This window comes from Palaemon carinicauda, chromosome 6, assembly GCF_036898095.1.
Source record: "Palaemon carinicauda isolate YSFRI2023 chromosome 6, ASM3689809v2, whole genome shotgun sequence".
In the NCBI taxonomy this organism is placed as follows: domain Eukaryota; kingdom Metazoa; phylum Arthropoda; class Malacostraca; order Decapoda; family Palaemonidae; genus Palaemon; species Palaemon carinicauda.
In genome coordinates this window covers 22,438,741-22,450,096 of record NC_090730.1, presented here as the reverse complement: position 1 = coordinate 22,450,096, position 11,356 = coordinate 22,438,741, and the positions used below count along the sequence as shown (strand labels likewise).

Genomic DNA, 11,356 nt, shown 5'->3' with positions numbered 1-11,356 from the left:
TAAACCAACAGAATAACCTTATAAGGTTTTGAATATGTGCTACAAAAATCATTATATATCTGGAATATAAACATAAACAATTGTATGAATGTTCTTCCAAATTATGTGCTACAAAAATCATTATATATCTGGAATATAAACATAAACAATTGTATGAATGTTCTTCCAAATTATGTGCTACAAAAATCATTATATATCTGGAATATAAACATAAACAATTGTATGAATGTTTTTCCAAATTGTATATCAAGACCACACAACATCAAAGAGGAACACTGCACATAGTTGTAGAAACAATTTTATGCAAATGCTTGACGGCGACTTGTGTAGTAGCTTTGGATGATTCAAATGCTAAAATCTGACAGGAATTAGTAGCTTCTTCAAAGACATCAGCATCAAGTGTAATGGAAGATGGAATGGTTCCACTTTCAATTATGTGTTTTTCAATAGTAACTTTCACTGCGAGAACCACTGACGGATCTGGGCCACTCAATGACACTACAATTTTCTTGTCGAGTTGCGAATAATGAATATCAACAGGTATGTTGTGATACCACAATTGAACCTCATCCGAGTTTCTTAAGCGAGAGAAGGTACATTTTGTTGAGGAATTCAAATTAAGTAACATTAAGAACAGCTGCCTGTTAACATCATTATCTATGAAAGATAATCTAACATGACATGGCTGAACTGATAGGGAGATTTTGGAGCAAGTAGTTTCACTCTGATTTTTAAGAAGAGAAAAATTCTGAATGACAGTTGAGAATTTTGACGATGCATCTTTTACAGTAAGCTCATGATAATCAGATAGAAAATGAAAAATATCTAAATTTACATTGCATGCTAATACTTGGCAAACTGGCTGAAGGGTGGTAAAGTGTCCTAATACTAAATAACATACAATTTTAACTGCTGATAATGACTCGAGGATGTTCAAATCTGGTAAGGGAACAGATATATTTATGTCTTTACTCAAGTGCGGCCCATCGAGCTTAATACATAAGGATTCTTTATAACCTTTGATGGGTACAGTTACATTCAAATGCCACCATTTTCCTTCAAAGTCAAATCTGGGTATATTCTTTTTAAGTTTTAAATGAGCTATGTAGTAACCTTTACGTTCTAACTTTTGTCCGATTCTCACAGACCCAGAAAAAACATCCTTTTGCGGCTCGGCTAAAAGACTAGCGGCTAAACTTAACTGACTCATGTAGATATCTAAGTCTCGAATAATATTTCCTTCTGTGGTCACCATCTCTGAACAACGCTGTATACCTGTTAACACTTCCTTGATTGAAGATGTGAGTTCCGGTTCTGAAGGTTTTGGAGTCTTTTCTTTATCAATGCTTTCAATTATACCTTTCCATGTTTTCTCATACGTTCTTCCGTCACAAGTCAGTAAACTTAATTTGTCATCTGCGACACAAGTAATCTTCACAACTCCGCAGTATGGTAACTTGTGACTTTTAAGGCACACTTCACTTTCACTTATGAAGTTGATCACACTCAACAACAGAGAGACACCGTCCGATATGAGGATTACATTATCGTGGCTTTGGCAAACTAGAGGTGAATTTTGCAATCTCTCCTCTTGCCATGATACATTACATTTCCTGTGTCCATGAGGTTTGGTAGGTGGAATGTCTTTCGGGGGTCTTCTTGGCAATCCCACGTAAATGATTCCAGCTTTACTAATCACAATGATGCACCTGCCCCCGTTTCCTGAAAAGTTTCAATTTCTTGTGAGATTTACAAAACCATTTCAATATTTCATATGTCATACAAACCATGCTTTTTACCTATGATTTCTAATGCCCGTGCTAGTTGAAGAAGCACTGATATCATTGATTAGCATTTTGGGGTTAACTAGGATGTCAACTCGAAGTGTAGTGACCCCTAATTAGGGTTCAGAAATACAGAGCCAACATAAATATGTTATTTTCATTAGTAAAATAAATTTTTGAATATACTTACCCGATAATCATGTAGCTGTCAACTCCGTTGCCCGACAGAATTCTACGGAAGGGATACGCCAGCGATCACTATACTAGAAGGGGGTGTACTCACCAGCGCCACCTGTGGCCAGGTACTGCAGTACTTCTTGTTGACACCACCTCAATTTTTCCTCGGTCCACTGGTTCTCTATGGGGAGGAAGGGTGGGTCAATTAAATCATGATTATCGGGTAAGTATATTCAAAAATTTATTTTACTAATGAAAATAACATTTTTCAATATTAAACTTACCCGATAATCATGTAGCTGATTCACACCCAGGGAGGTGGGTGAAAACCAGTGTACATGACTATAAGTAAGCTAAGTATCCCGTATTTCATATTATCAGTTATTCAAAATAACAATGAAATTATAAGTACCTGGTAAGGAAGTCGACTTGAACCATTACTCTGCCTTTAACAAGTTCGTCTTCCTTACTGAGCGCAGCGTTCCTCTTAGGAGGCTGAACAACCCTAAGGTGCTGAAGTATACAGGGCTGCAACCCATACTAAAGGACCTCTACACAACCTCTAACCTAGGCGCTTCTCAAGAACGAATTGACCACCCGCCAAATCAAAAATTATGCGGAAGGCTTCTTAGCCTACCGTAACAACCCAAAAAACAACAATAAAAGCATTCAAGAGAAAGGTTAAAAAAGGTTATGGGATTAAGGGAATGTAGTGGCTGTGCCCTCACCTACTACTGCACTCACTGCTACGAATGGTCCCAGGGTGTAGCAGTTCTCGTAAAGAGACTGGACATCTTTAAGATAATATGATGCAAACACTGACTTGCTCCTCCAATAAGTTGCATCCATAATACTCTGCAGAGAACGGTTCTGTTTAAAGGCCATCGAAGTGGCTACAGCTCTCACTTCGTGGGTCCTTACCTTCAGCAAAGCAAGGTCTTCATCCTTCATGTGAGAATGAGCTTCTCTAATCAGAAGCCTTATATAATACGAAACTGCGTTTTTGGACATAGGCATCGAAGGTTTCTTGATTGCACACCATAAGGCTTCTGACTGTCCTCGTATAGGTTTTGACCTATTAAGATAGTATTTCAGAGCTCTGACAGGGCAAAGAACTCTTTCTAGCTCGTTACCCACCATGTTGGAAAGGCTAGGAATTTCGAACGATCTAGGCCAAGGACGTGAAGGAAGTTCATTCTTAGCTAAAAATCCGAGCTGTAAAGAACATGTTGCTGATTCGGATGTGAACCCAATGTTCTTGCTGAAGGCGTGAACCTCACTAACTCTTTTAGCTGTTGCAAGGCAGACGAGGAAAAGAGTTTTGAGAGTAAGGTCTTTGAAGGAAGCTGACTGGAGAGGTTCGAACCTAGGAGACATAAGGAACCTTAAGACTACGTCTAGATTCCAGCCTGGAGTGGATAAACGACGTTCTTTAGAAGTCTCGAAAGATTTAAGGATGTCTTGAAGGTCCTTGTTGGAGGAAAGATCCAAACCTCTGTGGCGGAGAACTGAAGCCAACATACTTCTGTACCCTTTAATCGTAGGAGCCGAAAGGGATCTAACATTCCTTAGATGTAAAAGGAAGTCAGCAACTTGGGTTACAGAGGTATTGGTAGAGGAAACTGCATTGGCTCTGCACCAGCTTCGGAAGACTTCCCACTTGGATTGGTAGACTCTACGAGTGGATACCCTCCTTGCTCTGGCAATCGCTCTGGCTGCCTCCTTCGAAAAGCCTCTAGCTCTAGCGAATCTTTCGACAGTCTGAAGGCAGTCAGACGAAGAGCGTGGAGGTTTGGGTGTACCTTGTTTACGTGAGGTTGACGTAGAAGGTCCACTCTTAGAGGGAGAGTCCTGGGAACGTCGACCAGCCATTGTAGTACCTCTGTGAACCATTCTCTTGCAGGCCAAAGGGGAGCAACCAGCGTCAGCCGTGTCCCTTCGTGCGAGACGAACTTCTGAATGACTCTGTTGATGATCTTGAACGGCGGGAATGCATGTAGGTCGAGATGGGACCAATTCAGCAGAAAAGCATCCACGTGAACTGCTGCTGGGTCTGGAACTGGGGAACAGTACAAAGGAAGCCTCTTGGTCATGGAGGTGGCGAACAGATCTATCGTAGGCTGACCCCACAAGGTCCAAAGTCTGTTGCACACGCTCTTGTGAAGGGTCCATTCCGTGGGGATGACTTGATCTTTTCTGCTGAGGCGATCTGCTGAGACGTTCATGTTGCCCTGAATGAACCTCGTTACCAGAGTGAGATTTAGACTTCTTGACTAAATGAGGAGGTCCCTTGCTATCTCGTACAGCTTCCTCGAATGGGTCCCTCCCTGCTTGGAGATGTAAGCCAAGGCTGTGGTGTTGTCTGAGTTCACCTCCACCACCTTGTCTAACAGGAGGGACTTGAAGTTCATTAAGGCCAGATGAACTGCCAGCAGCTCCTTGCAGTTGATGTGGAGCGTTTCCTGTTCCTTGTTCCATGTTCCCGAGCATTCCTGTCCGTTCAAGGTCGCGCCCCAGCCCGAGTCTGATGTGTCCGAAAAGAGATGAAGATTGGGGGTCTGAATCGCTAACGATAGACCCTCCTTGAGAAGGATGTTGGTCTTCCACCACAAGAGAGTAGTCTTCATCTCTTTGGTGACAGGAATAGAGACTGCTTCGAGCGTCAAATCCTTGTCCCAGTGAGCTGCTAGATGGAATTGGAGAGGGCGGAGGTGGAGTCTCCCTAACTCGACGAACAGGGCTAACGATGACAGGGTCCCTGTTAAACTCATCCACTGTCTCACCGAGCAACTGTTCCTCTTCAGCATGCTCAGGATGCATTCTAGGGCTTGGCTTATCCTTGGGGCCGATGGAAAAGCCCGAAAAGCTTGACTCCGAATCTCCATTCCCAGGTAAACGATGGATTGGGAGGGAATGAGCTGGGACTTTTCTAAGTTGACCAAAAGACCCAGTTCCTTGATCAAGTCCAAAGTCCAGTTGAGACTCTCCAGACAGCGACGACTTGTGGGGGCTCTTAACAGCCAGTCGTCTAAATAAAGGGAGGCTCTGATGTCCGCTAAGTGGAGGAATTTTGCAATATTCCTCATCAGACGCGTAAACACCATAGGCGCTGTGCTTAGGCCAAAACACAGGGCTTGGAATTGGTACACAACCTTTCCAAAAACGAATCTCAGGAAAGGTTGGGAGTCTGGATGAATAGGAACGTGAAAGTAAGCGTCTTTCAGATCCAACGAGACCATCCAGTCCTCCTGCCTGACCGCTGCTAGGACCGACTTCGTCGTCTCCATAGTGAACGTCTGCTTGGTGACATAAGCATTGAGCGCACTGACGTCCAGCACCGGTCTCCAACCTCCTGTCTTCTTGGCCACCAGAAAGAGACGGTTGTAGAAGCCCGGGGATTGATGGTCCCGGACTATCACCACTGCCTTCTTCTGTAACAGGAGCGACACCTCCTGGTGTAACGCTAGCCTCTTGTCCTTTTCCTTGTAGTTGGGAGAGAGGTTGATGGGAGAAGTGGTCAGAGGGGGATTGCGGCAGAATGGTATCCTGTAACCCTCCCTTAGCCACTTGACAGACTGGGCGTCTGCACCTCTTCTTTCCCAAGCTTGCCAGAAGGTCTTGAGTCTGGCTCCTACTGCTGTCTGGAGAGGAGGAGAGTCAGTGTTTGCCTTTTGAAGTCTTGGGACCTTTTTTAGACCTGCCCCTGAAAGAGTCTGGACGGGTACTTCCTCGGCTGGGGGCTCTGCCACGAAAGGGCGGAATAAATCTTGTAGCAGGAGTATCGGCCACTGGGGTGCGGTAAGTTCTAGGAACTGAAGGAGCAACCTTAGCCTTACGAGCTGAAGAGGCCACAAGGTCATGAGTGTCCTTCTGAATAAGGGCCGCAGACAAATCCTTGATAAGCTCCTCGGGGAACAGGAACTTAGAAAGCGGAGCAAAAAGTAACTGAGACCTTTGACAAGAGGTGATGCCAGTAGAAAGAAAAGTGCAAAGTTGTTCCCTTTTCTTGAGTACTCCTGAAACAAACATTGAGGCAAGTTCGCCGGACCCATCCCGAATTGCTTTATCCATACAGGACATTATAAGCATGGCTGAGTCCTTGTCAGCAGGGGCAGTCTTCTTGCTCAAGGCCCCCAGGCACCAGTCGAGAAAATTGAAAATCTCAAAGGCACGAAATATACCCTTTAAGAAGTGGTCTAAGTCGGAAAAGGTCCAACAGACCTTAGAGCGCCTCATAGCCGATCTACGTGGAGAGTCGACCAAACTTGAGAAGTCAGCCTGGGCAGAGGCAGGGATTCCCAAGCCTGGTTCCTCTCCTGTGGCATACCATACGCCCGCCTTAGAAGTCAGCTTAGTAGGAGGGAACATAAATGAAGTCTTCCCTAGTTGCTGTTTGGACTGCAACCAATCCCCTAACATTCTTAAAGCTCTCTTAGAGGATCTAGCAAAGACGAGCTTAGTATAGGCCGACTTAACAGGTTGCATGCCTAGAGAAAACTCAGATGGAGGAGAGCGAGGGGTAGCAGAAACAAAATGATCCGGGTAAACCTCTCTGAAAAGAGCCAGGACCTTGCGAAAGTCAATGGAGGGTGGAGAAGACTTGGGTTCCTCCACGTCCGAAGAGGGATCATCTAGGTGCGCAGCTTCCTCCTCAGAAACCTCATCACCTGAGTGTTGCGAAGCGAGAGGTAAAGTTACAGCGGTGTGCTGAACAGCAGAATCCTGACAAGCGGGTGCATAAACACTTGCGGTTTCATCCTCAAGTCTCTGTTGAAGAGGATGAGGGCTGGTAACGACAAAGTCATGAGGCTGGGATGAAGGAGGTTCTGCGGCGGTTTGAGGAGCAAGTGTGGAGAGAGGCGACTGTATTAAAACCTGAGGTTCAGGCTGCAAAGACTGGTCAAGTAGAGGAGAAGAAGGTAGGTGCATGCGTTGAGGTGGTTGACTCCTAGCATGAGTTTCCTGTCTCAAGAGTTGCGCTTGCTTCAAGGGTTGAGGTGGATGCGCAGTAGCAGGTTCCTGTCTCACGAGTTGAGGTTCTTGAGGTGTGAGCTGCGAGAGTTGAGGTAGCGGCTGCGCAGAACGCAGTTCCTGTCTCACGAGTTGAGGTTCTTGAGGTGCTAGCCTCGAGAGTTGAGGTTCTCGCCTTGAGGAAAGTGGAGGTAGCAGCTGCGAGAGCTGAGGTGGCTGCCTCAAGGATGGTAGAGGTTGTCGTACCTCAAGAGGTTGTTGCCTCGAAGATGGTCTAACTGCAAGAAACTCTTGCCTCAAAGGAAGAGGAGGTTGTAAGGCATAAGACTCCTGTTCCCATTGTTGAGGTTGCCTTAAGGAAGGTGGAGGTTGCTGCACAACGCTGGTAACTGGCAACTCCCAACGCGGTAGCTCACGCATGGAGGTAGCTTGAGGAACCTCAACTTCGTACGTCTGGCAGACTGGACTGCGGTGAGGTGGAGCGCTCGCAGGAGGAGGTGTAACCTTCTCTGCCTGAAACTCACGCATTAAAACCGCAAGCTGCGACTGCATGGACTGCAGCAAAGTCATCTTGGGATCAACAGACGATGAGGTCTGTTGAGGCAAAGCCTTAACAGAAGATGAGGTCTGTTGAGGCATCGCCTTACCTCTCTTAGGAGGTGTGCAGTCACCTGATGACTGCGGAGAGTCAGAGCTAACCCAATGACTGCATCCGGGTTGTTGAACTCGTGAGGTCTGGACTTTACGTTTAAGAGGTCTTGAGACCTGAGTCCAGCGTTTTCTCCCCGAAATTTCTTCTGCAGACGAGGAAAATAAAGGCTCAATCGTCTGCGAGTGGGAGTGACGGTCTCTGTAAGACACGCCCGCAACCACCGAGGATACTTCTGTGCGCCGATCAAGGCCTGCCGAACCCTTTTGCCCTTCGACATTGCTTCTCCCCTGGGCTTGGGAGCTTGCAAGAGGTCCCGGACTGGGAGGACGACTGGCACGCACAGAAGTACCCTCACGCACAACACTGACACTGACACTAGCACTCGGCACCGCACTGACACTAGCACTCGGCACAGCACTGGCACTACCACTTCCCACTGCACTTTTCACCTTAAGTTCCTTGACGTCCGCCAAGAGGAACTTGTGGTCACTCACTACCGACTCCACTTTGTCACCTAAAGCCTGAATGGCACGCAAAACATCAGACATATCAGGCTGAGCACAAAAAGTAGGTTCGGGGGTAGCCACTACAGGGGGAGGAAAAGGTTGAGGATCATGAGGTGAGGAATAAAGCGAAGAGCGAGCCGAACTCCTCCTAACTCTCTCTCTCTCTAACTTAGTGGTATATTTAAGGAATCGAACAAAATCAAGTTCCGAAAGTCCGGCGCATTCCTCACATCGATCTTCCAACTGACAGGATTTTCCCCTACAGTCGGAACAAGCGGTGTGAGGATCAACCGAGGCCTTCGGAATACGCCTAATACAAGTCCTACATCGTCTTTGGGGAGGGGCTTGAGAAAGGTCGGACATCTTGAATCAAAGAGTAGTCAAGGGGGATTCCAATTAAAGCAAAAGATCGTTAACCATTAATCAAATCAATATAAAAGCTATCTAAGCTAATAGAAAAGTTTCCAGTATAGCGAAAGCTGAAATCTTAGAGCAATACTTCACCAAAAACCGTGAACAAGACTCCAAAATTATAAGCGTATCCATATAGGTCTTGCCGGAAGCACGACAGAGGAAAAATTGAGGTGGTGTCAACAAGAAGTACTGCAGTACCTGGCCACAGGTGGCGCTGGTGAGTACACCCCCTTCTAGTATAGTGATCGCTGGCGTATCCCTTCCGTAGAATTCTGTCGGGCAACGGAGTTGACAGCTACATGATTATCGGGTAAGTTTAATATTGAAAAATAAAATTTTATATGTGAATTTGCTCTTGCATATATTTTGGGACAAGGAGACAGATAGTCTGTTGTATTGTGCAGTGTTGAGTCTACCTTAGTTACACAACATAGGTTCCTAAATAAGCACAAACCAGTTTTCAATTTGAGGAATACACAAAACAGAATGATATACGCAAAAGGGGAATGACCCTCCAAATACAGGACTCGTGGATGATTTCACTTGATGCTGAATGGTGACAGCTGGCAGTTGATACTTTTCAGATTATCCGCCGTATTTTAAAGTTATTACAACTTATTTACCGTATGAAAGTTATAACAACTCCTATATATGACACAAACACACTTCATAGTATTTCAGTTTTCAATGTAACCCATTAAGCTTCTTTACACCATTTCAACCACAACGTTGATCTTCAGCATGCAGTACATACTACATGTGGACTTAACTTGGAGGCTCTTGTTTGCTCTTCCTCTCGTGATTATACGATTATACAAACTGTGGTTGTATCATTTCTAACAATCATCTATAGTGTGTATCTTCTTTTCCATTTCACTCTCAGATATATGCTATACAATTATCTAAACTATTCACTTTTCAATATTTCCAAAATATCTTTGAACAACCTGTTACATTACTTTGTTGATAACTCTGGACTTCTTCATTCCTCTATTTTCTTCTGATCTCATCTTTTATTTCACTATATACTAACAGTTAATAGGATTCAATATACAGTATTACAGAGATTGTCCTGTTTTGTCTATATTAAGTTTGTTATTACTTTACCTTACCTAAATGAACACACACAGCACAGTTTCTTCTTAAAACTTCGATCCACTCTTTCTAACATCATACAAATTATGAGGACACAAATGTGGCCATGATACATGGGAAAAGAAAATTCGACATGGATAACTCCTTGGTCTGACACTAAGTCACCACCTCAAAAGAACGGTAACATCACAAATTTTAAAAGTAATTCGTACTTTTCTAAAGTATACAAACCTGTGTCCTTTAATAGGAGTATAATTTCAGTGAAGCCGGAAACTTGGCTGGAAACTCCCCTTGTTAGAAGACTGGGGGAGTGAACACTTCTATTTTACTCACAACAGAAAAGATACTCATTAGTGAAGCTTATCTGCAACAACATACGCCCCAGCAACATAACTGCATGGCTGCTGTACTCCACGGAAAGGTAAGGAAGAAGAGGAAGAAAGGCCAGACATTCTCACTCTCATCCAAGATTATTGGTGCAATCGCTATCCTTGATGCGGTGCTTCTTGCCCTGTGAGGGAGCTTGGTTTGCTACACTACCTGTTATTATGTTATGTCAAAGGTGTCAAGTGACTTGTGGGTGCATTCCTGTAAGCAGTGGGCCTTGAAGGTGGTCTGACATTTCCAGACTTATAAGACCTACTGAAAATTTCTACAGAAAGGCTAGAGTTGCTTTCAATTCTCTGGGTTCATGAGCTCGAGCCTGTGCCAGACCCTCCAGCTCACCTTGTTCTGAAGCTAGCAGTCTATTAATGATCTAACAAAGCCAAAAAGAGATGGTACTTTTGGACATTTTCTCCATTAGCTTTCCTGAGGTGATAAACAGATTCTTTAACCTTGGTTTGGAAGGCTAGGCTTTTAAGGTAACGTCTAAGCACCCTCACAGGGAAAAGCAGCAAATTATTCTCTTTCAATCACTTACCTATGGGAGGAAACAGTAAAGTAAAAGAGTAAAATCCTTATCATGAATAGAAGTTTAGAAAGAGAGAAGCATTGCGCTTTATGGCTCAAAACTATTTCTCATGGGCGTTCATAAATAAATGAGTGTTCAGACTCTGGCGTGTTCAGGAGCATAATAAGGATCCCATTCATCAAATGAGGTGAGATGTGTTGGCAAGACCCAATGTGCTCATAATCCTGTGCGAGTAGTAACAGGAGAAAGACTGATGTCTTGTGTTTGTCCGCTATAAGCTAGCACTCGTGGCTGGCCACGGATGAAACCCCAGAAGAACCATGAGCTGGAAAAGTAGTACACTCCACTGGTGCTTCTAGCTTCCTACTGGAAAGTTCTGAGTACTGTAACACTCACGCTCATACTCAGATGTCAATTTATATATTTTTCAGTTAGGTGACGATGTATCCCTTGGAGAACTAGGTTCTTCTACAAGTTCCTTGAAACTTTGGGCAAAAGGAAGGTGATCCTTACATCCCGCAGAACAAACAGCCCCCAAGGGTCTGCTAGGTCCTCACACACAAAGCAGCACCTGCAAGTGCAACATGTTTAAAAAAAGAGCCAGTTTCCAAAAATGTCAAAGCCCTTCCTAGCATCTGAAACACCAAAGCTTTAAGATATTTATCTACTACAGGAAAACTCTGTCACAGGAACCATATGATATGCCATGCCATAAATATAATGGAAGGATTAGAGGACAGAGGGATTCAATAGCTATCTTTGGCCCCGAACAGCAACCTCTGTTTTGGATGATGGCTTTCCCATACATGATAAAATTAGGAACAACTTTTATTTATTCATAAAT

General features: G+C 44.3%; 1 protein-coding gene across 4 annotated transcripts in view; it reads right to left on the bottom strand.

Annotated features, from left to right (window-relative positions):
* Positions 1-227: 227 nt before the first annotated feature.
* Positions 228-11,356, bottom strand: part of LOC137642498 (uncharacterized) — a 297,295-nt gene continuing 286,166 nt past the window's right edge. For all 4 annotated transcript variants that reach the window (XM_068375105.1, XM_068375104.1, XM_068375106.1 and 1 more), the window contains one exon: positions 228-1,722. In XM_068375105.1, coding sequence (XP_068231206.1) covers positions 263-1,722 — 1,460 coding nt within the window. In that variant the 3' untranslated portion in view covers positions 228-262. The remainder of the gene's footprint in view (positions 1,723-11,356) is intronic.